Here is a 25,982-nt window from a genome sequence, read left to right on the forward strand (position 1 = left end):
AACTAAAGCATCAAACCCTAGACACCTCACACAAAAGATATTTTCAGGGAGAAACCAAAACAGGGAAAATAAAAGGCAAAAAAAAAAAAAAAACTGAGATTTATTGTTTAAGGATAAAAAAGAAAATATATCTCCAATTTTATGGCACTTTTTTCTTGAACTCGACACCGAAAAAATCACAAGCCCTATATACCCTGAAATACAGGTTCGTCTCTCAAATTCCTTTTTCTTTTTCTTTCTGAAAAGATTTATTAAGGGGAAAAAAATCGCCGAAGCCCTAGATTGAAGAATTGTGTATTTTGATTTTCGGTTTGAATTTAGGTGGTGACTGAAATGGAACCACGATCTTCTCCGCAAGAGAGAGTGGATTCTGCGACGGCGACGTTTCGCAAGCCGTCTACTGATGCTGGCAATAGGATATACCGGCGCCGCTCACCGGTCGGTGGATCCTCTTCATCCGAGGGTAAGTCTTACCTACTATTGTTCTATTTTTTTTGTAGTCTTTGCGTTTATGGAATTTTGCACCTTGGTTTTATTTGAATGCGTGGGGTTTTTTTTGGATGGTCTCATGAGTTGCAGAAATGTGAGCAATTTCTTGAGTGATGAAGTTTTGGTAGATTTTTTGGTATAGGTCATTAGTTTCAAATGTTGGGGGAACTTCGAAATTTGTAAAGTTGGTGAAGTGCATAGTTATTTGTGTGTTTTTGTTTGCTGAGTTGATCACCTTTCTTTTGTTGTATGATGGAGGGATGGGGGCGGGGGTTGTTTGATTTGCTGGTGTCAGAAGTATTTATAGTTATCTGTCTTTTGGCGGCTGTTGGCGATTCTCTGGTGTGTATGTGTTAGGTTTTGTGGATGTTTAAGGTCAAACTTGTGATTCCATAGAGTTTGAGTTCTAGTGATAAGTTTCATAGCAAGTGCTTGAAGCTCGTCAATTCCTGGTGTCATGCCTTTATGTTGTATCTTATGCCCATTTGTTACTTGAAAATAATTTGTATTGCCTGCCTGTTGTATTGTTCTTTGTCAATTGAAGAAATGGCCAAGATGCCTGTTGATTAGGTAGCTTTGGTGGACTGCAAAGGTTTCAACCCTCTTGGATGCCTTTTTGGAATTCTTTTGTTGTGCCAAGTTCTAAATTTGAATAGAAACTTCGCACATATATAATGCAGAATGCATCTTTTTAACACGTTCCTCATTAATCTCTTCTAAAATATTTTCCTTCTTTTTGACAACTTGAATTGGGGGATGAACTCGTAAAAGGGGAAGTGTGTTTGATGTGCAAAGTTTAGCAAAGAGAGAACAAAGAGAAGATAAGTGAAGTGGAAGGGGGCCTTAAAGATGGGGAAGAAGAGAAGGGAGATTAAATTGTTAGAATCTGAGAAGTGGATTCAATTAATGGCTTCCTCTGTTCAATGCTTTGTTTGCAGAGGAATTTCCAGACTAGTTAGACTGAATTACATGCTCAAAGTCTGTGTATAAACATAGTGGAAAACACACCCTTTCCACATCCCAAATCTTAGGCTATGAGTTCTACGAGAAGAGAAGAACTGGAGGAGAAACCAGAAAAGTCAAAGTTAGTTTTTTGTTTCTTTCATAGTTGTAGAGATGTTAGTCCTTTTTCTTTTCCAGAAATCGTGGGTTGGTGGGGTGGTGGACCCTTTATTCCCTCTATGTTATTGGAAAAAAAAAAAGAGAAGTCGGGTTGGCGGGTATATCGGGTTGGCCATCATGGGCGCCCATCAGTTTCCTCTTCTCTTAGATATGTGTAGGATTTGGTTTGTGAAAAGGGTCTATTTTCCACTACAATATATGTGGTCTTGGGCACATAATTCCGTCTAGCCAATCCGATAGATTCAGCAGCGAAGCTTTGGATGGAGGTAAATAGTTCAATTCTTGTATTCTAACAGTGGTAAGGATTCAAAGTCTGTGTAGAATACAGAGAGAAGTGATTTTGTAAATCAGGGGAGTGGTATAATGTGCTAAAACCAGTAACATTAAGATAAGATGAATTTCACCACTTGACAGTCAAAGAAAAGTCAACTGCAGAAGCTAGAAGTCGACAAAAGATACAGTGGAAAGTAGTACGCAGCTCAAACTCCTTGCACCAAAACCCCAAGCCATGTACTTTATCGCTAGGCGCATGCATGCCCAGCTAGGTGCAGCAGGTTGTGGCTCATGGTGGCTTGAGGTTAGGTGCATGCCTTAGGTGTCTTTATCAACTATGAGAAAGAACTGAATGGGAAGAAATCAATGTTCAAGTCATGAATGCAACAGGGTCAGTACTTGTAACACTGTTTGCTCCAACTGCTCTTCTTTAATCAGGAGGAAAGTTTTATTGTGACATGATCGGAATAAAAGGACAACCACTTGAAGGATGGTTCTTTTAGGTTTCCCAATTTTTAGTGATTTCATCTGGGTCCATTAAGATTTTAGATTTGATAAGATGATATTAAAACCAGATTGGTAATTGGATATTGTGAGAGTATTTTGTGGATCTGTGGTTGTTAGTCCTGTTAATTGTTAAAAGTATTGCAGTGGCTACTTGCTGCCATTGTCAGCACTGTTATCCTTGAATGCTCGCTAGGTTTGGCTTGGTAATGATGTGATAAGGTTAATAGATTTATTGTTATACTTTTCTCACTTTGAACTTAAAATGCAAAATTTTCACATTTTCTTTTGGAATTCTGCTGTTGAGGGATGTCTTCTATAATACGTTGTCCTGAAATTAGAAGTTCACTTGTACAGAAAGATATGGTTAACTGCTGCTCTGTACGGATGGGCATGAATTTCATTGCTTTCAGGTGGCTTGGGGAAGATGCAAATGTCTAGGAAGTCCTGTGCCTCAAATCATCCTATGCTGTAACAAAAACACCAACCAGAATCAAGTTAAACTGAATTTTAGGGTCAAAATTCATAGATAATTTTCTATAACTTTTTTTTAATGTAAAACAGACTGCATGAGTAGTGAATTATATTAGTTATACTATTCTTTTGTTATATGTTTAGCTCAGCAGCTATTTAAGAATGGTGCTAGCATTTTGTGTTGTATGCTTGTGTTTTATTAACTGTTTTTTTAGTTAAGATTTACAATCCTTTTTGCGCCTCAGGTATGTTGATTTTGCACTTAATATGTGCTGTCTTTTTTCCTCCCTTTTGAATCAAGTTGGCCTTTTAGCATCACAGAATTCACAAGTGTGGCATAATTGTCTACTGCCATGATTTTGGGTATTATATATAGCTTCTAATCGTAGGGATATGCTATTTGGTGTATATCATTGTTCCTGAAATTGATGCTCGATATTGCTGTTTGAAGCAAAATTTTGAGGTGGTAACTGGAGCTGTAGATTGATGAACGTGCAACTATTGCTACAGATTATCCTTTTTGAATTGTTCAATATCCCACATAATGGAAATATGTCCTTGCACCTGTACATTAAATGATCTATTATTAGTGAAGGCTTTCCAATTTATTTGTCTATACTGTAAGCACATTTGTGGTTCCTTAGTTTGTCAGAACCATGTAGCTGATGAGTGTTGCTGATATTCTTGCTAGAATTAAAGATAAAACTGAATGAAACCCTCCTATAACTTGTTCCCTTAATGGATTCAGACAGCCCCAGGTTGTCTGATATCCCCATAAACGAATTTAATAGTTGTTGGAATAAAAGATTTCTGGTCCACTTTTAACTTAAGAAATTGATTTTGAGCTGAATGGTATTACATGAGCGTTGAGTTTTGGGTAAGTGACAGCATTTTTGAGACGGACCACAATAGGAAGTATTCAACTGTCAGTTGGACTGAGGTAATATACTTCAGGAAGGTAAGGTCCTCCTTTGGGAGTCTGATGTGTTAGTTGAATTATGGCAGATTAGATGCCAAATCCACTCTAGTCTACTGAAGTGACTAAGGTCCTCTATGGGGCCATCTCAATTTAGGTCCTTTAGGATTCAAGATCCAGATTTTTTTTTACATATAATTCTTTCAATAGTAACATCATCAACTAGTTACTGCTCGCTGTAATCGGATCAAAGTTATTTTAAGAAATATGATGTGGGCAAAGAAAATAAACAATTGATTGTTCAGCAATTTAGACTGTTCCTTTTGTATATAGCTGATAGGACTATAATGGGCTTAGTGGAATAAGCTGTTCTGGGGCTAAACTAAAATTTAAAAGCAGCAAACAATATATATCTTTAAAAGGCCAAAAATTGAATGTTATAGGTCAATATAGATCATTTAGTATAGAATTATATATGTCTAATGAAGTCTGGGCATCAGTAATCTTAAGGCCTATTACACAACCTTAGTTGCTATTTGAGAAATTTCCAAAATGTACCAAAATTTGATGGTATTGGAGTTGGGCACATAATCTGCTTGTATTCCCACAAGTTGTGAATCTTACTGCGACATTGCCATTGCATGCCACAGTGAAGTCCTTGTGCTGGTTGGTGATTGCATGAGTGGAAGTTCTTTGATTGTTTATGACCACTTTTCTCATGTATGGAACTTCTTTTGCAGTGTTATTATTGACATTTTTGTGGTTTGACTGTGTCTTGTGGCTTTGAGGTCCTGTTCTTTGTTCCTATATTTGATAAAATCACTAGTGTCACTTCTGTAAGCTATGGTGTACACTACTCCTGCATACTGTTGGATATCACAATCAAGTTAAGTTGATGGCTTTACAGGTACTTTAGATATCTTACCTTTTTGTGCAGTAGGCAGTGATCTGATTAAGTAGGGAACTACAAGCTGTGTTTCATGGGCATGTTGATAGGAATCCAACACATCCCCACCCTTCTTTTATTGTCTCCAACGATGCATACCAGTTGGTATTCTGGAAGCAAAAAACTGCTTCTGGTTTTGCTACCTTTTTTTTTTTCCATTCAAACACGTAGTCATTCTCTTGGCACTAAGTTATGCTGCTTTTATTTGTGTCTGCAGGAAGTCCGACTCATGAACGCAACTCTACCCCAATCCAAATGAGTAAAGATAGTGAAAGAGGTGCTGATGAACGGCGAAGGAAGGATGAAGGGAGAGACACTGAAAGGCATTCTGGACGGAGCCATTATGGCAGGAGTGGTGACTCCTATAGTCATTCTGATCGACGGTCTTCACGGAGTTCTCGTGGTTATCATAGGCATGATGATTATCACAGACGTGATAAGTACGTGGATGGTGATGATAGAGATTATTCTCGGTCTGCTCGTTCTGGTAGAGACTCAAGAAGTAACACTTATTCTGATTACTCTAGGAGGGAAGGTGAGCATCGCTCAAGAGACCATGCACGTGATGATGACAGATATTCAGGAGATAAGCTGGATGGTTTGGGGGATCGCAGCAGAGGTAAGGAGAGAGAAAAAGATTCATCTTTTGAATATGAAAGGCATAGAGAAAAAAATTCATCTTCTGATAGAGCTGGATCTGGTAGGAGGCGCTCTTACAATGATGATATTAAGCATGGGGAAAGGGATAGATGTACTGATGATAAAGTTAGTACAGATGAGAAGCTTGACCATCGAAGGAGTTCAGGGGATTACAGGAGTGATCGTGGACCGTCTTATGAAGAATCTAGGACCTATAAGAATGACTCATCTTCTAAAAGGGATAGCTCTGGACATCGTCTGAGAGAAGCTAGCCGGGGTGATGTTAAATCATTGGACAGTGAAAAGTATGCCAGAGAAGAAAAGAGCTATGACGATAGAGAAATGTATAAGGAACGTCACCAGAAGGAATCAGGGGACAAATCTGAAGATGGAAATGGTCATTTTGGCAAAGATCAAGAATCCTCAGCCAAGAAGCAAAAGTTAATTAACATGGATGAAAGCAATAGTAATGGTATTTACTATAGGCTTCACCTCGATATGCTATTTGTTCCCTTGTCATGTTTACTCTTTTCTCATGCTACCTCTCTTAACTGTCCACTCATGCTGCACTTTTTGCTTATCCAGCAGCTGAAGCTGATGAAAAGAACTCTTCTAGTTTGAAGCAAGCTCAAGAGTTTACTGGTACAGGGTCTGCTGAGCAGGCTTGTCTGACAGATTCTGATATAGATGCTGCAAAGGTTGCTGCAATGAAGGCTGCTGAACTTGGTATGCTGTTATTTTAGCTGTTATCTGTATTTTGCATTGTGTAGCTATTGTTCATTCAAAGGCAAATATGCATGTAGGTTTTGTGTGATGTGGTGAAGTGATTATTATGGTTGAAGACGTTGTAGTATAATCTTGTAGATGGTAATTGCATATCGGTGCGTGGTAGATTATCATTCCTAGAAATTGCCAGCCAATCTAATATGTATGCCAGTCTCAGTAAAACTGTCTCTCTTGCTATTTTGAGATCACAAAAACAATGTCACTTTCCAAACATTTCGAGGTCTATCAATTTGCTTTTCAATCCTATCCCTAATAAAGAATTCAATGATTCGAATTGTCTCCATTCTCACCACAAAATAATTATGCAAGGTCAAGGTTGGAAAGTGGAAAAGAATCTTTAAATTCCTATAACTCTGTGTGACCTACTAAGTGGACAAGTAATGGATATGGCTTTACTTCTTTTATTGTGTTTCGAATATAATATGTGCCTAGTTGATATTTTTTGGTGGTGGTGTTGAAATTATGCAACTTCACTGCAGATTTTTTGTACTAGAATAAATGAATTAGTAATTGAATTAGGAGCAGTTCCACATTTGGTGTCTTATGACTAGTTCAAGTGTTTTGAATTATAATTTTCTTTTGTTGAGATTTGTTAGCAAAGATTATGTAAGTTTGTTTCTTGTATGCTGCACAAATAGAGAGCTCATGAATGAAGAATTTAAGGTGTTCTCAAGTTCTTCAATACAAGACTTCGTAATAAGTCATTTTTTTGCAGCACTAAGAAACAACACTAGTAGTTAGTGCTGCAAAAAAATGACTTATTATGAAGTCTTGTATTGAAGAACTTGAGAACACCTTAAATTCTTCATTCATGAGCTCTCTATTTGTGCAGCATACAAGAAACAAACAAACATATTTCTTTGCTAACAAATCTGAGCAAGAGATACTTGTAATTCAAAACACTTGAACTAGTCAAAAGATACCAAATGTGGAACTACTCCTAACTAATAGTTTTATTCATTATTCTAGTACCAAAAGGAATCTAGAAAAATCTGTGAAGAAGTTGTCATATCTCAACAGGTGCTGACTACAAAGTCACTTTCCAAAAAAGTCGAGTTTATTGGCATGCATTCCACTTTTGCCCCTAACGAACAATTCGAATTGTCTCATTATTACCAAGCGTAATGATGATGTGAGGACAAAATTGGAAAGTGGAAAAGAATTTATGAATGTGTTGCTGACAAATGATGGATATGGTTTTTCTTGTTTCATTTTGTTGTTAAATGCAGGATTTGTCTATTTGATGGTTTTTGGTGTTGCTGACTGTGGAAGTATAAGTTTTAATTTATTACTCCAGATTAATTAGTTCTGCATCATTTGATATCTTTTATTTTTTATGCCATGCACTAGATGCTGCATCTGTTATTTTTAGTTCCTCCAAATCAACTTCTTGAGGAAGTACCAACTTTAAACTGCTAGGATAAATTCAAAGGATTGGTCTCTTGTTGCTTGTTATGGCTGATTCTATTTTCTCTTTCTAAGTAGATTCTTTGTTTCACGTTGAAGCATGGCTATGGTTGAAATTTTTTTCCTTCTGGTCAAGCTTGAAGATTTCATGTATGCACTTCTGTGCATAAATCTATCTGAAGTAAATAGTGCATGTTTTTCAGCACTGAAACTTTCTTGGTTAATTGTTACAATATTGTTATATTTCCAAACTAATGCTGTGCCTGCAGATTTTTAGTTTTTCAATAACCCAGTTAAGATCATCTTGATTAGTTTTTGAATGTAGGATCTTTATGTACTTGGCTGCTGTTGCTTTCAAACTCTGTGTTCTCCAATTAACTTTTTGTCCCTTTTGGCTGTGAACCACAGTTAATCGAAACCTTGTTGGAACTGGTTTTATGTCTGCTGACCAAAAGAAGAAGCTTTTATGGGGCAACAAGAAAACCGCTGTTGCAGATGAGGTACTTATAGCTTAATGACAGCTAATTTTATTTTCTAGCTTGCTGCTTAAGAGAGAGCAGAAGTTGAGAATTGGATGTTCTGTCAATCTATATTTACCATTTTCTATGTACATTAAAGATGATTTTTTCCTATATTTTGTTGATGAACATTCATATATTCTACTTTCATTCTGCTTGGCAATTGGAATGATTGTCTTGGTATATGCCTATTGAAGTTTGCTTTAAGTATTGACTAAACTTTATTTCTTGTGCCAATCTGGATCCATTGATTTGCACAATTCTGGTATAAAATTCCCATGCTTGGAGCTTGCCAAAATATGTTGAAGAAAAATATGTTTCTGTTATTGAATACCACTTTCGCATCCATACTTTGAGCATCATTGGCGTTCACATGTTAAGTAAAATATGTTACTGGTATTTGGTACTGCTTTTACATCTATACTTGTGCATGATCAGCATGGATTCCAATTTGTTGGTTTTGAAACATCAAATTCTAGCTTTTTTTTATTTGTTCTAATAGTTCTTTTATGCTGCACATCAATTTTTAGTTTTTGGTGCTAAATGTAGCAATAATTTTCTCATGTTCTCTAGGGGTTCTACATTATGGTACCTGAATTTTTTTTTCTGCCTCTTGACATGACATGACTTGGCCTTTGTCCCCCTCTCCCCTCTTCTCCCCCCCCCCCCCCCAACAAAAAAAAAACCTTGTATATGTTCTGGTTGAATTTCGTAAACGCTTGTTGTTATTTACCATCTTTTTGCTGTTCTGTTTGTCCTCTCGATGCTCAAACATAGTCTGCTAACCGCTGGGATACAACAATATTTGGTGATCGTGAGCGACAAGAAAAATTTCATAAGCTCATGGTAAGTTCTGTTCCATCTATTTGTTCAACTGTTTTAGTAGTCAGGACGTAGAAGCTTAGGCTTCTGTTTTCATGTACTAAGATTATGCTAATTGGTATTATTTCCTACATACTAACACTCTTTTAGAGTCTGAGGTTGCATTGGTACCTATGGCCAATTGTAGGGTGTGAAGGGCGATATGAAAGTGGACCACAAACCCGACGACGAAGTTGCAGAGAAGCAGAGGGAGCAGCTCCAGATGGATTTAGAGAAGCAATATACTGCTGGATTACGTCGAAGGGATGGCCGCACCGTTGGTCTAGGTCTCTAAAAACTCACTGGATGCATCTCCTTGTCTATGAGATAGTGTTTGGCCGTATTTTGTTGTATAATCTTAGAAGTATAAAGTTCATGGATATTGCACTTGCATGTAGAATTCGTGATCTATGGTTGAAGTCACGTTTATTGGACATCCAAATTTCCCATCTGGGCCCTGGGTCTCCATCATTCATTGGTAGCTCAACTGGTGCGTGGCTTGTTTAGTACTACTTAGTTTCTTTGCCGGGTTGACCGCCTAGTGTGAAATGCGAATCGGGGTTCTTATTCGAGAATTTGACTCTGTTTCAGATGAAAAATCCAATCACTTGCTATGCTGCTTCCCTCAGTTCCAAATGGGGCTGAAGGAATGGATTTTAGCTAATTCCCTCCGTGTACAAATGTTTCATTCTTTCTCTTTGGGATGGAGATGTGAAGTGGGGGGTTTTTTAGGGGTGGAGAAGGAAAATGGTCTCAAATCACCATGATGCAGAAATGAGACAATAGCAGTTTCTATACCTTTTTTTTTGAAAAAAACTGACTTGTTACGAGGACTTGGGGTTATGAATTATGATCTACAGCGGACTAGTGATTGTGCAGTGAAATTGCAAAATTTGTATGGGGAAAAGGGCTAGTTTCTTCATGTATGAACTTAAATTTTGTTCTAAGCTGATTAGAACTCCATTGATCTACACAAATCTACAACGTGGGGAACGTAGTATTTTTTTTAAAACATTTAATTGGCCTGCACAAAATTATAAATCTATGGAATGAAATATTCAACATCACACTTCAAATTAAAGAAAAGGAAAAAAAAAAAAAAAACAATCCTTTGCAAGACTCCAAAACTGTAAGGAAGCTTATAGCTGAGGCTGAACGGGACAAGATCCAAAACTGATTCTGATTAAGAAGTTTGTTGGATTTAGGTCTGAACGGGACTACGACATGAATTTCAATCTGGTGTCTATAAAAGAGGGCAGGACATTAGGTGGAGCCATGGAGGGTGTGGCGTTTCATAAAGAGCCGAAATTTCTGGATGGTCTCTTTAGATTTTAATACGTTCAAATAAACAATTATAAAAATTAAATTACACGCCTCAAAAAAATTTTTTTTTTTTCAAATTTGGATCTCGAGTTCTTGTTTTGCCTCTATATCAATCAACTTCATGATGAGACTGAAAGCTACTGTTCTTAGATCTTTATACCATAAGCAGGATTGGAATCCTCTTCTTACTCCAAAAAAGTGGACCACTTGCTTAATTTCGTTAGCTGCCGTGAGTACACATAGCTTCTTCATTTCTTTCAAGTTTCGTACAGTACAGGAGGTGAAACTTTCAAGTTTTCAGTTCCATTTTGGCACATACTACAAGTCTGCTATCAGCAATTGAACAAAGGGTAATGGAAGAAGGGAAATATTTCAGCATAATATTTTCATACGCTAACACACTGAAGGCGCATATACATTAATAGATTTAAATATACGAAATTTTAGACTCGAACGCAAATTTTATGCATATGTCGTGTATTTATACTTTTAAGTGTATACAGTAGAAATATTTTGATGGAACAATAATTCCTTGTGATGCAAGAGAATGTATGGCCCAAGAAATTTAGTACATTCCAAAGCTAACAACCAACACCCTTTTGCAGTTAGCACCACCATGTCTTTAATAGAGTCCTTGGTTTCTGCATACAAATTACAAAGGGTGGTGATGCGAAGCTAGTTAGTCCAAGGGTATTCTAATGTTTCAAATATTCAATTGATTGACTATTCAATTATGTAAACAATAACCACAGCCTCATTTTTCAGTATGCAAAAAAAAAAAAAAAAAAAAACTCATAGATTCTTCCTTTACTCTTCTTTATCTGAATTTCCCCATTAAAGAAAGAAAAGGCCAAAGGCTTTACTTATCCTCGTGAACAGACAATGTGGAAACAAATATTATGCCTCTCATCCAAATGGAATCAAAAGCTTTTTGAGACGTAATTTTCCCTCCTTTATTATCTACACCTTGCCTCAAATTTGTCGATTTCTTTTTTTTTTACTGGTCCATTTTCATTCTTTAATATGTTTCATGTCTGGAAAAAGTTGATGCAATTCAGTAAGGGGCCCTCTCTTCGCAGGTATCTTTTGATTTCTCATGGTGGACTCCAAGTGTATAATTGGCATTTGAAAGAAAAAAAATGCTCATCTTGAGTCCATATCCATACGAACCACATATGAAAGGATAAGCACCAAAGATTTGGAGAATAATTGACATGAACAATGGTTGATTCGAAGGTACCTTTGAAAGATCTTTCACCACATTCTACCTGTACAAAAAGCAAACAGATGGATCTGCAGATTTGATGACAATTGTGTCATCTATAGGATCATTAAATCCATGTAAGGTAAAACTCAATTGTTGTGGCATTTCGTATTGGCTTGCTAAGGAATTCTGCTTCTCATGTACACAATTAAATAGCCCGTTTGGATTGCTATTTTTAGAAGTTTTTGTAGAAAAATGTACTATACGAATTTGATATATATTAGATAAAAAAATGATTAAAAAATGTATTTATGAAAAACGTAAAAAATTTTCTACAAAAAATCACAATCCAAATAAGGAATAGGTGCGTTATAAAATTCTGAGTTTATCACTTGCCTTGTAAATTATGTACACTTTAGCATAAGAAATTTTAAGTAACACCATGCCCACCTTTTTATATAGTATCCATTTCTTATGTCTCAACAATTTTTGGTCTATTTTCAATGCACACGTCTAATGATTTTGCAATTAAAGGTTTAGGGTGGATCGTCTGTTTCCAACAAATTATCAGGTCTTAATAATTTCTGTATTATCTACGAAAACCATAGTTAGCGGATTGGACATAAAAGTATGATTAGTGTGGCACAGTTTTAGGAATCTTCTAAACTATTTTAATCATCCACTTTTGATCTCTCATTTATTTCAAGTTTTATTAAAAATAAAAAGTGTCAAATTTTAATCCTTCAATTAAATCGTACCATTAGATTGATCAAATTTTACCTTTAAATCCATCAACTTTAATGGTAGAGATGAATGGAAGGATTAAAATTTGACACTTTCCATGTTGAGAGGCTAATTTGAGACTTAAAATAGATTAATTAGGAACCAAATGTTAATGACTAAAATAGCTTTGGACTCCTTACCCTAAGGGCAAACTGCCTATAGATTATAGCCCAATATTTGTCAGATAAGTTCAATCTAGTGGTAGAGAAAAACCAAATTGAGGTAGGAGGAAAGGAAATGACACTACTTGGCATTTTCACTGCATTCTCTGTCTCACAATTTGTACTTTTCGGACCAAGCAAAATATGGTTCAAAATATATTTTGTTTTTAGACACTCTAAGAGTCGTTAATTGGGAAATACAGAAAAAGAAAGATATCCTTCAAATAGTCTTGGGATGTAAAATTGCAAAAGTACCTTCTAATGTCTTGCAAATCTTAAAACACCCCACTTTGTTAAAATGCAAAAGCGTTCTATGGTCAAAAGCACAAATCGAACTGAAGTAATTCGAGTAACTTTTTGAGTCGAGTTTGAACTCTGTAATATTTTGCTCAAATACTTGTTGAGTTTTTCAAATTCGAGATTGAATTTCATGCATTTTGGGCGAACTCAAGTCCAACTTGAATAACCCCCATTTATTATCTTGAGTCAATTTTGAACATGTATTTTGATATTCGAACAACTTCGAGATCGATTTTGAATTCACTAAAGTTAAAGCAAAGTCAAGCCATAATTATATAGAGTAGTATGCTTCCCCTTTTTTGGGCGTTGGGAACAAGTCAGAAAAAGTAATTAGTCATTTTTCACTATATAAAAGTACCCTTCTCTTCTTTATAGTGGTGACATGTTTATACCATAATAACAAAAGCCAAAATGATTTTGAGTGATTGTCAAAGCGTCCAATAGGTGGGTGGTTATTTAATTGTACCTGTTCTGGAAGCAACCCTTTTTTGGCAGACATTTATGATTTATTACTTTAGGTGACAAGACATTAAATTAACCTCTGGTGAATTAATTGTACATGAATTGGAGCTCAAATATGGGCACCACATGGCCTGGAGGCACTGGACCATGTGTGACATGATACATGGACCAAGTTCTTTTCATCCTTTTTTTTAAAAAAAAAAAAAATCCCTTTTGTTAGGAATGAATTTATTCATCAAATGAATTCTGATTTATCTTGTAAAAAATTATTTTTGGAAAACATAAAAAAAAAAGTGATATATCATGGGTGCATTTCCTAATGGGAGACCAAAAAAAAAAAAAAAGCTTGTGATCTTGGCGGTGGATTCTTTTATTTAATTTCTAGTTTGACTAAATGCGGCAGATTTGTTGCTTAACCAAAGGGACAAATAATACCCTTTTACTACCACAAAAAGAATAGCGGAGAAATTAACTCATATCGAGGTGCATTGTACATTGTAACTATCAATTATTTCACTAGGTAAAGGTGGAGTCCACGGAGCCCTTCTTGCGCTCCACAATCAATGATGCTAAAGAAGTGATGCAACCTATGAAAAGTTCAAAAACACAAAAAATAAAAAATAAAAAAAACCCACATTCACTATGTTCTTGCCCAATCTTCTTAGTAGTTCTTAGTTATTGTTCCCAAGAAAACCAAGAAAAGAAAAAAACCCTCTTAGATGTTTTTCTTCTTCTTCTTTACTAATCAACGTAGAGAATTTTCTATGGCCTATAAGGATTGATTTTAATCCAACTGCATTTTAATGTCTTCAAACTGAATAAGGGCTTGTATAGTTTTTTTCTTTTTTTTTTGAGATGCTTTTCTATTACAAGGAGGAATTTTGGAAAAGCGGATGGCGAGGGGAGCGGGGATGCCTCCTGCTGCTGTTCCTGTGGGTGCCTGCCTGCTTGTTGATGTTGTTCCTTGGCGAAATTGATGTTAGCAGGGTTGTATGGTTGCTATGCTAAACTATATATTCCCAATTAGTCGGCATGACATAACCATAAACCAACCACTTCTTTTTTTCTCTTCTTTTTTTTTTTTTTTTTTTTAGTTTTTTCCAACATATTCACTTTCAATCTGGCGTATGGTTTCCTGTGGCCTCGAGGCCATAAAAAAAAAAAAATTCACTTTCATTCCAATTGGTTTTTAATGTGGACCTTAGAAGTCTTTGCTCTACGTATTTTGTCTGGTGGAGTTTAGGCATGTATCTGGTGGCCTTCCTTGGTCTCTTGACTGAGTTGTGGTGGGCAACGACCTCAACTTGTTGAGCTGTGCACCAAACTTTAATTTCCCACACAACTGAGACATCAACATCTCTGCAAGATGTTTGACATGGGCAAAGGCATAGACCAGGACAAATGATACAGTCAATAGTCCAAATTTTATTTCCACAGTAATTTTGTTGAAATTCAAAAACTTTTCCTTTTAAAGTTTAAATTGCAAATGGGCTTAAGTGAGACAAGTTCAATATTTTATATAGAAATTTCTGTGAAAACGAAATCTTGATGATAGCACAAAAAATAGCCATACACCGATCTTGTCTTCAATTGACAGGTACCGAGCATGTACAACAATAATAATAAAACCTCCAAAAGCAGTCAATAATCAATTATAGGTACTGGAGTAGGGACTTTAGATGTGCAATGGGTTACTTGATTCACACTATTTCCAAAGAGTTTGCTTAATCCAATATACCAGAATTAATTAATTGACAAAAAATTTACTAACTAGTAGACAGTGACAAACAGGGTTGTCTCCTCAGGGGCTGAGAAAAAGTTCGTTTCCTTTCGAGTCAAGACAAACTGGGGGATTTAGGATTCAATGCTAATGAATTGCTAACTAAATAAATTAAATGCGAAAAAATAATTAATTGAAAGAAATAATTGGGGCACTCTAACCAAGGGTACACTTCAGAGATGGTTCATACAACTGATCATCGATTTACGTATAATTCCAACATTTTATTAATAGAGTGATTATAGCTGTCATACATGCGATAAACAACCAGTTTTTCTTTACTTTATCGATAATCAAAGTACGACCGTTAACTATTTCTTTAGCCAAGAAATAACCCTAAGTACGACCGTAAGATTTAATTTCTAGATTGCATTAAGAATTAGAAAAGCCCAACCCTAACTAACAAACACGCTATGAGAGTTTGTTTAAATTAGATCGTATGTTTTCCTGACATGAGCCCAATTATGCTAGTTGCTACCGGGACAGAAGTAATCGAACAATTACAGATTCAACTACCCCCAATTAGCAAGTAGCCTACGTGAATAATTAAATATTGCGCATCTATTCAATGATACACGATAGCTATAGTAATTAAAAGTAGAAAACATACAAATATCAATAAATGGAGGAAACAGTTAAAATAATTTAAATCTCACAGTTATTGTTGAATCAAATCTTCAATTGTCCCCTTGACTAGAAGTATAAAATTAGTTCTCCATTAATGAAGAACCAGCCATGCAAATAGTTGTTCCAAACTTTTCCATCGTTTTTTCCTCTCAAAAGTCGGCTAAGGAGAAAAAATAAAGACCAAATCCGATGCCCTCACGCCTCTAGCCACACAAAAGATGGGAACAAATTATTTCAGTATTTCTTTCCTACTTTGACTCCTAATTGGTTGGTACTCTAATACCAATCAACTTCTTAGAATAAAGCCCTATTACAAGTGAACTTTCCCAGCTTTCCTTTTTCTTGGGAGTGGCCCACTAGCTTCATAATTTGTAGCCAACTACTTTATGCATTTTTGGAATTGGAAGCTTCTCACGTGCACTAAATTTCGAGAATCCGGACTTAAATGTGCCACCACCAAATTAGATGGAAATTGCCCCTTTTAATCATATTTTGATTATTTTCCTACAATTAGCACCATTAACCAAATATAAGTAGAATCCATCAATTAATACAATATTTGGCTAAAATAAAAGGAAAAATAACATAAATCGGATGACAATTTCATATCCTATCAATTTCCCCTACATCTAAATCATGCTTGTCATCAAGCATGAGAACAACAAATCAAGCAATCAAATTCAAACAATGGCTATTATTCAAATCTTCTATTACCAAGATACAATTAAACATATGTCAAGTATTAGTGGCAATTTTCAAGAAATATCTCTCCAGTTAGCTTTCAAGATCAAGAACTCTTTCAATTTATGACTAACTAATTTAAGAATATAAAATATTCAACCAGCATCCATAAGCAAATGATTCGACTATTAAGCAAAATCTCAACATTAAAATTTATGAATTAGCGGGCTAACAATTCATTCAAACACTTCTACATTTTTCACATTAACACAATTTTTTTTCTAAAATATCCCCATACTTGATTGATTTTTTTTTTTTAGGGGGAATGCTTAGTCTTTAACCATTTAAGCATTTTGATGCAAACTCTGACATTAGCCAAATGAATGAGCCCGGTTACTCAGCCATCATCGCTTAAAAATCACATACTCATAGCTATCGTCGCTTTTTGACGTGAAAATGGACACTTGTGGTGAAGACCTCTGGTTACTAGGCAACGATACTAGCGGAATATAGCCGAATACTATTCATAAATAAGCATCGAATAAAATTAAACAATTACACACACCCACTTCATTTCTTAAACATGAAGAATTAAGATTAATAGTTGAATCAATTTGCACAAAAATGTTAGACAAATATTTATAATACTTAGAGAAATTAACCAAAGATTGTAAAAAGTCATAAAATCTCAAATATTCACAAAAAATATACTCATAGATTTAACCAGGTCATACTTAACACATTAGAGCGTAAAATCTTAACAATAGAAAATTTTGAGACATCTATCCATCGTTTATCAGGAATAATCACAAATATGCACAAAAATAGGTAAAATTTGGATAAAATTCGACAAAGTCAAATAAAAAATTCCAATAAAAATACCTACACTTGCACTTTTTCAATATATTATCAATATGCTACTCCTCCCACACCTAAATCTTACATTGTTTCCAATGTAAAATAAAGAATAAAAGAAAAGTAATGGGGATAACGAAACTTCCCTGATAATTGAGGAGGCCGTGGATAGCTACGGGTGAGGGGCAATTGATTGTGAAACTCGACATATGTTGATGGCTAGCGGTGGTGGAGTTCGGATGGAAGAAAGAAAGAAACAAGAAAGAAAGAAAAAAAAAAAAGAAGAATTTTTTTTTTTTTACTACTACGTTAGACGTGGGCATGCTTAACTGTCATTAAGTCTTCTGACCAACGCACGAAAATTAAGATCTCTAAGCGTGACTACCTGGCGCAGGCACGCCTAACTACCAGAGACTCTTTTAATCAATTTTCAAAAATTGAGTTCCTTAAGCGTGACCACCTGGCGTGGGCACGCCTAACTCATGGAGAGTCTTCTGCCCGTGGAAGTGAATTGCCTTCCTTAAGCGTGACCACTTGACGTGAGCATGTCTAATTGCCAACTTCCTGCCACAAAAATAACAAATCACTAAATGCAACTAACACTTAACAAAAACTCCAGAAACATAAGAAAACTAAAACAAATAGCCTTGGATTGTCTCTCAAGTAGCGTCTTTCTTTAATGTTTTTGGTTAGACATTTTCATATTTATTCACGGAGGATAAAATCTTGTGACTCGTTTCAATGCTTCATCCTCTGTATAATCTTGATAGCCCTCGTAAATAGAGTAATTCTTGAGTATACGAGTTACGGTCTTTCATGGACTAGTAGATGGCGCCAAAATAAGTCAACCGTAATTTGAATTCTCCACTCACTCTTCCATCATGCGCATTTACGGGTTCAAAATATTTTGCCATCGCCACTCTTAATTTATTCCTGTCATGAAATACAAAAATTTCTGGTATAATAAAGTCAATCTCACTAACAAAAATTGAAAAATAAGAGTTAAGAGAATATTGATTAAGGAATGGAGGAGATGTCACCGCATTTGGAGATTGTTCACTAGATTCATCCACTTGAACAATTTGATATTGGGGTTCCATTTCTTGTACTTCAATTCCCTTTTCAATTGCATCTTTAGATTCTTCTTCTTGAGACTCTTGCAGTTTCATGTCACTTGTCAGGATAATTATATTCTCATCTTCTTTAAAATCGATGTTGGTTTGTGAGGGCAATTCTTCATAAATTGGAGAAATCAATTTGCTCATTGTAGATGCCAATTCACGTCTTTCATCTTCCATCTCTTTAATCAACCTTTGTGTTTTCTATTGAAATTAATGTGTTTCAGCAGCTACTAATTTTACCATTTCTCCAAGAGACATACATGACATGGATGATGGCTGTTGCTGGTGATATTGATGTTGAAAACTTGTTGACCCTTTTGCACAATTCGAGTTGAAATTATTCCACCATTCTTGATCATACCCATTTGAATAAGGGTCATATCACGTTTAAGATTGGGGTGAAAAACCTCCAAACTTATTCATGTAGATATTCAGGTAATCGTGATATTCAAAACACATACCGTTGAATGATCCGTGGCATAACAAATTCCACAGGTTGCAACAGCCATTTTTTCTATAAAAAAAACTCAGTGAATCTGAATATTGATTATCAGAAAAAGCACAAGCCTCATTTCCTTTTATAGGACTAAAATCCAATCTATCACAAGAATACGGAATGTTAGCGGCCATTAAAAAAAGAAAAATAAACAAAAATAAAAACAAGATGAACTAAAAAAGAAACAAATTAATCAGGTACCAGTCCTCAACAATGGCGCCAAAAATTGACAGGTGCCGAGCCTGTGCAATAATAATAATAAAACCTAGTTACCACAAAAAACAGTCTATAATCAATTCCAGCTACTGCAGCAGGGACTCTAGATGTGCAATGGGTTACTTGGTTCACCCTGCTTCCGAAGAGTTTACTTAATCCGATATACCAATATTAATTAACTAACAAAATTTACTAACTAGTAGACAGTGGCAAACAGAGTCGTCTCTTCTGGGACTGGGAAAAAGTTCGTTTCCTTTCGAGTCAAGACAAATTGGGAGATTTAGGATTCAATGCTAATGAATTGACAACTAAATAAATTAAAGGCGAAAAAATAATTAATTGAAAGAAATAATTGGGGCACTCTAACCAAGGGTATACTTCAGAGATGGTTCATGCAACTGATCATCGATTCACATATAATTCCAACATTTATTAATAGGGTGATTATAGCTGCCATACGTACGATAAACAACTAATTTTTCCTTACTTTTTCGATAGTCAAGGGACGACCGTTAACTATTTCTCTAACTAAGAAATAACCCTAAGTAAGACCGTAGGATTTAATTTCTAGATTGCATTAAGAATTAGAAAAGTCCAATCCTAATTAACAAACACGCTACGAGGGTTTGTTTAAATTAGATCATATGTTTTTCTGACATAAACCCAATTATACCAGTTGCTATTAGGACGGAAGTAATCGAACAATTACGGATTCAACTACCCCAATTAGCAAGTAGCCTACGTGAATAATTAAATATTGCGCATCTACTCAATGATACACGATAGCTATAGTAATTAAAAGTAGAAAACATACAAATATCAATAAATAGAGGAAACAGTTAAAATAATTTAGATCTCACAGTTATTGTTGAACCAAATTTTCAGTTGTCCCCTTGACTAGAAGTATGAAATTAGTTCTCCATTAATAGAGAACCAGCCATGCAAATAGTTGTTCCAAACTTTTCCATCGTTTTTTCCTTCCAAAAGTCGACTAAGGAGAAAAAATAAAGACCAAGTCCAATGCCCTCACGCCTCTAGCCACACAAAAGATGGGAACAAATTGTTTCAGGATTTCTTTCCTACTTTGACTCCTAATTAGTTGGTACTCTAATACCAATCAACTTCTTAGAATAAAACCCTATTACAAGTCAACTTTCTCAGCTTTTTTTTTTCTTGGGAGTGGCCCACTAGCTTCCTAATTTGTAGCCAATTACTTGATGCATTTTTGGAATTGGAAGCTTCTTACGTGCACTAAATTTCGAGAATCTGGACTTGAATGTGCCACCACCAAATTAGCTGAAAATTGCCCCTTTTAATCGTATTTTGATTATTTTCCTATAATTAGCACCATTAATCAAACATAAGTAGAATTCATCAATTAATATAATATTTGACTAAAATAAAAGGAAAAATAAACATAAATTGGATGACTATTTCACATCCTATCATGGATCAAGTGTTTCTACAATCACCGGTCCCAATTATATGGAACAGTGTAGACAATAACACAGCAGATATAGATATTAGTACAATAAATATAGATACTGAGACAATAACATGTAAAAAGGCAACAAATTATGATATCTCTGTAGAAATTACGTCCTCAAATCAATCTCAACCACCCAAATAAAGTTTACCCTTACTCGCCATTATCTGCACCATGTAGTCAAACCTGCAATTGTAGAAGCCCATTCCGTCTTGTAGCAGTTAAATCTCATACGCCAGTAGTGCCTCCCTACTGTAAAATGAAGTCGTAGTTGTACCATATTTCATAATCATGAATACAAATCCGTTTCATCTATACAGTATTGTAAATACTCCATTTACCAAAGTTTTTATACACAAAATTTCAAGAGAAATTCTCAATTTTGTCCATTCCAATTGTCAAAAACCCATTCATAGGCACTTTTTTTTTACTCCAAACAAAGCCAAAACATTTTTGGCTTCCCACTAGATAATTTAGTGTTGCCCTTTTCACCTTTTTGTGGCCCTATAACTATGGATTCTCAGGAAATGGCCCTTTAACTTATACTCCATGATAGAGGTCTATTTTGTTGTTAAGGTAAACAAATATCAGCAAATTGTCATTACCAAAGTCGCTAACCTTAGAATCTTGGAACCACACAAAAAATCTAATGTAACATCTTTAGACAGATTTTATTCTTCTTTAATGAACCTCAAATCTTCTACCATGTTCCTTAAAAATAATAATAAAAAAAATCCTCTACCATGTTGAAACTGGCACTTGTCCTTCAACTAGTGGCCGAGCAATTGATTCTCCCCAATAGAAGTGGACTCCAAATTTTTGTGTACTAAGATGCCTAAATATTAAAGAAACTGCCGCGTAGCCTTAAGGTCTCTTTCCACCATCTGCAGGGCGTTGTAACTGCCAACCATCAAAGCTTTGTCGGCTGTGATACCAATTTTCTTGTAGTACTTGTTAAATAACGTACTATTTCACTTGGCAACTCCGAAAATTTCGTAAATTCATGGAACTTGACTTTATATAGACCAGATATCCAGACTACTTTGTCCCATAGACTAGCTGATTTTCTACTTTCTTGATACTATATAAGTACCATAATCTAGCTGATATCAGCCTTAAAAAGTAGTTTTGTTGTGTTTGGCATTGGTTTAGCTAACACTTTATCTTTATTGTGCTGAAGCTTGGATTAGAAACCCAAGTAAAATTTCTAACATCTTTGGCAGAATGTTGCTTTTCTTGATTTCTTGCTTCTCTGTTATCCTAGTTTCCAAGTCATTTTTTAGGCCATTTGGGACTTGGAAGAGGGACATGAGAATGCAGGCGATTCCTTGGTTTTTGGGGGAAGTGTCGAGATTTTTGATATCTTGGTCTGCAAGAAGTAAGGCTGCCAGAGGTTTCTTGCATTTTCTGACATCATCACTGAAGAAGAACGGTAATGGAAAAGCAGAGAATGTGATGGTGGAGGGCCTGGAGGGAGAGGAATATACTTTACTGGATTTGCCAGATTTGGCTTTGGAATGCATTCTTGAGAGGCTTTCTCCATTTCAGCTCTGTAGTATGGCTGCAGTTTGCACGTCTTTGAGTGAGAGGTGCAGCAGTGATCATTTATGGGAGAAACACATGAAGCAGAAATGGGGTAGATTGGTTGGTAATGCAGCGTATCAACAATGGCAATGCTACATTGCTTCAAGAAACAGAGCTAAGCTACAGGAGAGTAAAAGGGGAAAAGGATTACTTGGGTACTTTTCAATCTTCTCTGATAAGATGTGGAATAGATCAAGAGAAAATGAGATTGTTACTGAGCAGAGAAATTCCTTACCTGTAGATTCTGTAAAGGCTTGGTATCTTGCTATTGAAACCGGGAAATTCCGGTTTCCAGCCCAGGTTTATAACCGCGAGGTAATTCACTGAAGTTGCCTAATTTTGATTCTTCTTTTATTTTTTCCCCCTTTGGTTGGATTACAAGTACAAAAGACCTTTAGTTTCCAGACTACCAATTTTGGTTGGATTCTGTAAAGGCTTGGTATCTTGCTATTGAAACCGGGAAATTCCGGTTTCCAGCCCAGGTTTATAACCGCGAGGTAATTCACTGAAGTTGCCTAATTTTGATTCTTCTTTTATTTTTTCCCCCTTTGGTTGGATTACAAGTACAAAAGACCTTTAGTTTCCAGACTACCAATTTTGGTTGGATTAACGTGTGGAATTTTACCTGTAGAATGGCCAAGTTGGGTTTATGCTCTCTTGTTATGATGCTGAGTTGAGCTATGATTCAAGCACAGACACCTTTATTGCAAGGTAAATGTTTTCTGCAATCTCTTTTTGCACATTACATATCCCAAGGCTACACAAGGGATGCTGATCATTATTAGTTAGGTAACTTTCTTGAGTAAACCTCTTGGAAAGCATTTAGTTCTGTTTGCAACAGTGATTTGGGACATATTTTGGAGTTGGTTGTTTGAAATACTAATTAGGCATTATTGCAGGTACTCAGCACCTGGGCGAAGGCCGACAATAGAGGACAACATAAAGTGGAATAGGATAAGGGCACCAGCAGTTGATATCCCTGCACATGTCCTTCATGTCTCAGATTGTCTGCATGATCTGAAACCTGGTGATCACATAGAGGTTCAGTGGAGAAGGAACAGAGATTTCCCATATGGTATGTTTCTTGTCCCCTAGTGTATCCCCTTTGATGTATCTCCCTTGACCCTTCTGTTTTACTGGATTTTCATTTTTGCCACTGTATCAGCATCAGATTAGGTTCATTTTTTGAGTTCTCTTTTGATTGAGGCACTTCTGATTTCTGGTTTCAATAAATTTCAGGTTGGTGGTATGGAGTTGTTGGACACTTGGAGTCATGCACAGGCCAGGAATCGCATTGCCAGTGTCATCTAAATGGTATGTCAATTGGATTCTTTTGTTTTATGGGCATAATTAAGTTTTATGGCTAGACAATCAGGGCAATGACTGTATATTTCTCAAGCCTTTGCATATCTTCTTTAACTTTTGCTCTGATTTGACAATTGAAAAATTGCACTTAACTAGACATTTGATACTGTATGAGCCAATTAACACCTTTTAGCATTCTTACCATTTTTTTCCCACTTCTTTGCCACTGTTGAGGAATTATCTCAGCATCATCTTAGATGCCAAATATTCTATGACAAAAAAATCAGTTCTTACCCGGGAGACTAAAGCAGTCATTGACTGGGATGATTCATAAACCTTACTCAGTTGTTTTATTCATCATCTATTGGTGCTCAAGCTGCATGCTTCTCCTGCTGTTTTGGCTAAAATTTGACCTGGGCAACCCTAGACAACTTTCCTTATATTTGTCCAATTTACTGAAGCTAAATCCTTAAACAAATGTATGTGCTCCGTGTGCCTGCAATACATTTCATGGATATGTAGCTGGCATCGGCATAATCTGAATCTAATGATGAATTGATGGTCCTAAAACATCTTTTACCTGGGCAACCCTAGACAACTTTCCTTATATTTGTCCAATTTACTGAAGCTAAATCCTTAAACAAATGTATGTGCTCCGTGTGCCTGCAATACATTTCATGGATATGTAGCTGGCATCGGCATAATCTGAATCTAATGATGAATTGATGGTCCTAAAACATCTTTTACCTTTTTGAACTTGCAAAATTACAGAAATTATCTGCCAAGTTACAGTTGTGTCACACCATATACTGCAACTGAACTATTTAGCTTGTTTAGCTTGTATTGTCTTTCAGTAACAAATTTGGAGTAAAGATAGAAGAAGGCTTTGAAAGAAATGCCTCCAAATTTGAGCTTCTTACTGTGACAAATGAATGTTTTTGTCCACTATTCATCATACTCTTATGCTTGAAAACATAAGAGTAAACTGGTTATCTAAAACCAAAAGTAGTGCTGCATGGTTTCAAAACTCAAGCATGCCTTCGCCTTAACAATGCTAGGACATTTTTCATGAGAAATTCATCATGTCAATGACACTTATCATCTTCTCAAAAGAAAGTCTTATGTCTACTCTTTAAGGGAGTTTCAAATCATCTGATTCTTTTCCTGAACTCATTCATATTTACAGACAGTGTAGTGCTGGAGTTCAAGCAGTATGCCCCTAGCTCGCGATGGAGACAAACAATCGTAAACAGGAGGGATCACCGAGAAGTAGGCAATGGAGCAGATGGCTTTTATGGAGGAATCAGAAAGCTATGCAATGAAAATGAGATTTCAACATGGAAAAGCCTTTGGCCAACCAGTACCTTAGAATAGTATGAGTGTATGACTGGCTGCTTTGGCATCTGCAGTGTAAAGAGGGTTTTTTGGCCCTTTTCCAACTGTATATAGAATGGCACATATGGAAGCCACTTGTAGAAGTTTTTAGTTCTGAGGCTTCAATTTTGTCTAGTTTGATGCAGAGGCCTTGAAGGGCTTACAATGGTAATGTAGATCTTCTGCTAAATAAAGCAAATGCAGTCATTTTCTCCAAGGAATGACTAGCTTACACATCTTCCTATTGCATGTCCCTGGACCCTATACATATTAGTGTCATTTTGTCAATCATATGATCAAGAAAAAGATCAATCTCTCAAATTTTTGTGTCTGGAATTTGATCTGACCAGGATTATCTTTCTGAAAGAGAAGAAAGCACGTTTAAGAATCACTCGTGGAGTCCTTTCGAGTCCATATATTTGCCTCGATTGAGATCCAATTGGAATCAACTTCGATAATCTCATACATTATGCTTTATGAATCTTGACCTTCGTCAATTGTAATCCCATGTTTATTGCATAGGAAAAATCATTCAAAATGTCCTTCACATTTGGTTAAATGAATTTTTTCATCATTCACTTTTTAAATGTTAAATTTACGTTTCTTATAAATTCAAGTTAGTAAAATTTAGTCCCAACCTAAATTTTTGATCACTTTTTGACTTAAGATCATTAAGTGACCCACACGGAATCATTTTTTATGTACAAAAAGATTTTGTCACTTTTTTTTTTCTTTTTGTATAAAAAAATGAATATGAATTTAGTCAGATTCCAATTTTTTGGGGGCAAAAAAGAAATATGGTTTGGATCATATCCTATTTTTTGAGGGGCAAAAATGAATATAAATCAGGTCATTTCTTTAACTACAAATGGGATTTACTCTTTTTGCCCCTAAAAAAAGACCAAGTGTAGGTCATGTGATGAATTCAATGCAAAAAGTGATAAAAAAATCTAGGTTAGAACAAAAAATTACTACTGATTTGATTTTGTTTGGGACATATAGCTATTATTTTAAAAGCGAAGAACGAAAAAATTCATTGCATGAAATATGAGGGACGTTGTCAACGACTTTTCCTATGGTATACTCTAAGTTTCTAAGAAGAGCAGAAAATTATGAAATTCTTGAAAAAAAAAAACTGCTTTGTCTATGTTTTGGTTGCCCACTTAACCCCTTCATGATGATTTGTCCAAGTTAATTTATTCACTAAAATGAATTTATTCTTTGTCCAGTTAAAGTAATGTTATACAAAAGAGGCTGAAATTTATTTTTTCTTTTTTAAGTTTTTATTC

At 35.6% G+C, this 25,982-nt stretch overlaps 2 protein-coding genes across 5 annotated transcripts; both read left to right on the plus strand.

Moving 5' to 3' along the window:
• The first annotated feature begins 7 nt into the window (after positions 1-7).
• LOC113692734 (uncharacterized) lies at positions 8-9,510 on the plus strand. 3 transcript variants are annotated; one of them, XM_027211252.2, is made up of 7 exons: positions 8-205; positions 322-463; positions 4,942-5,835; positions 5,952-6,089; positions 7,965-8,056; positions 8,852-8,920; positions 9,047-9,510. In XM_027211252.2, exons 2-7 carry the CDS (start codon positions 334-336, stop codon positions 9,440-9,442), a joined length of 1,719 nt encoding a protein of 572 aa, XP_027067053.2. In that variant the 5' UTR covers positions 8-205; positions 322-333; the 3' UTR covers positions 9,443-9,510. The 3 variants fall into 3 exon arrangements, with proteins under 3 accessions (XP_027067053.2, XP_027067052.2, XP_027067054.2); XM_027211251.2 differs by having other exon boundaries at positions 64-205; positions 5,949-6,089; XM_027211253.2 differs by having other exon boundaries at positions 64-205; positions 5,949-6,089; positions 9,084-9,371.
• Positions 9,511-21,340: 11,830 nt separating this feature from the next.
• On the plus strand, positions 21,341-24,929 carry LOC113693761 (F-box protein At2g32560). Of its 2 annotated transcripts, XM_072053284.1 has the most exons (6): positions 21,341-22,329; positions 22,413-22,511; positions 22,646-22,725; positions 22,914-23,089; positions 23,254-23,328; positions 24,506-24,929. In XM_072053284.1, exons 1-6 carry the CDS (start codon positions 21,655-21,657, stop codon positions 24,691-24,693), a joined length of 1,293 nt encoding a protein of 430 aa, XP_071909385.1. In that variant the 5' UTR covers positions 21,341-21,654; the 3' UTR covers positions 24,694-24,929. The 2 variants fall into 2 exon arrangements, with proteins under 2 accessions (XP_071909385.1, XP_027068240.1); XM_027212439.2 differs by lacking the exon at positions 22,413-22,511.
• The last annotated feature ends 1,053 nt before the right edge of the window (positions 24,930-25,982 follow it).

The sequence above is a fragment of the Coffea arabica genome, chromosome 6c (assembly GCF_036785885.1).
Source record: "Coffea arabica cultivar ET-39 chromosome 6c, Coffea Arabica ET-39 HiFi, whole genome shotgun sequence".
NCBI classification, from domain to species: domain Eukaryota; kingdom Viridiplantae; phylum Streptophyta; class Magnoliopsida; order Gentianales; family Rubiaceae; genus Coffea; species Coffea arabica.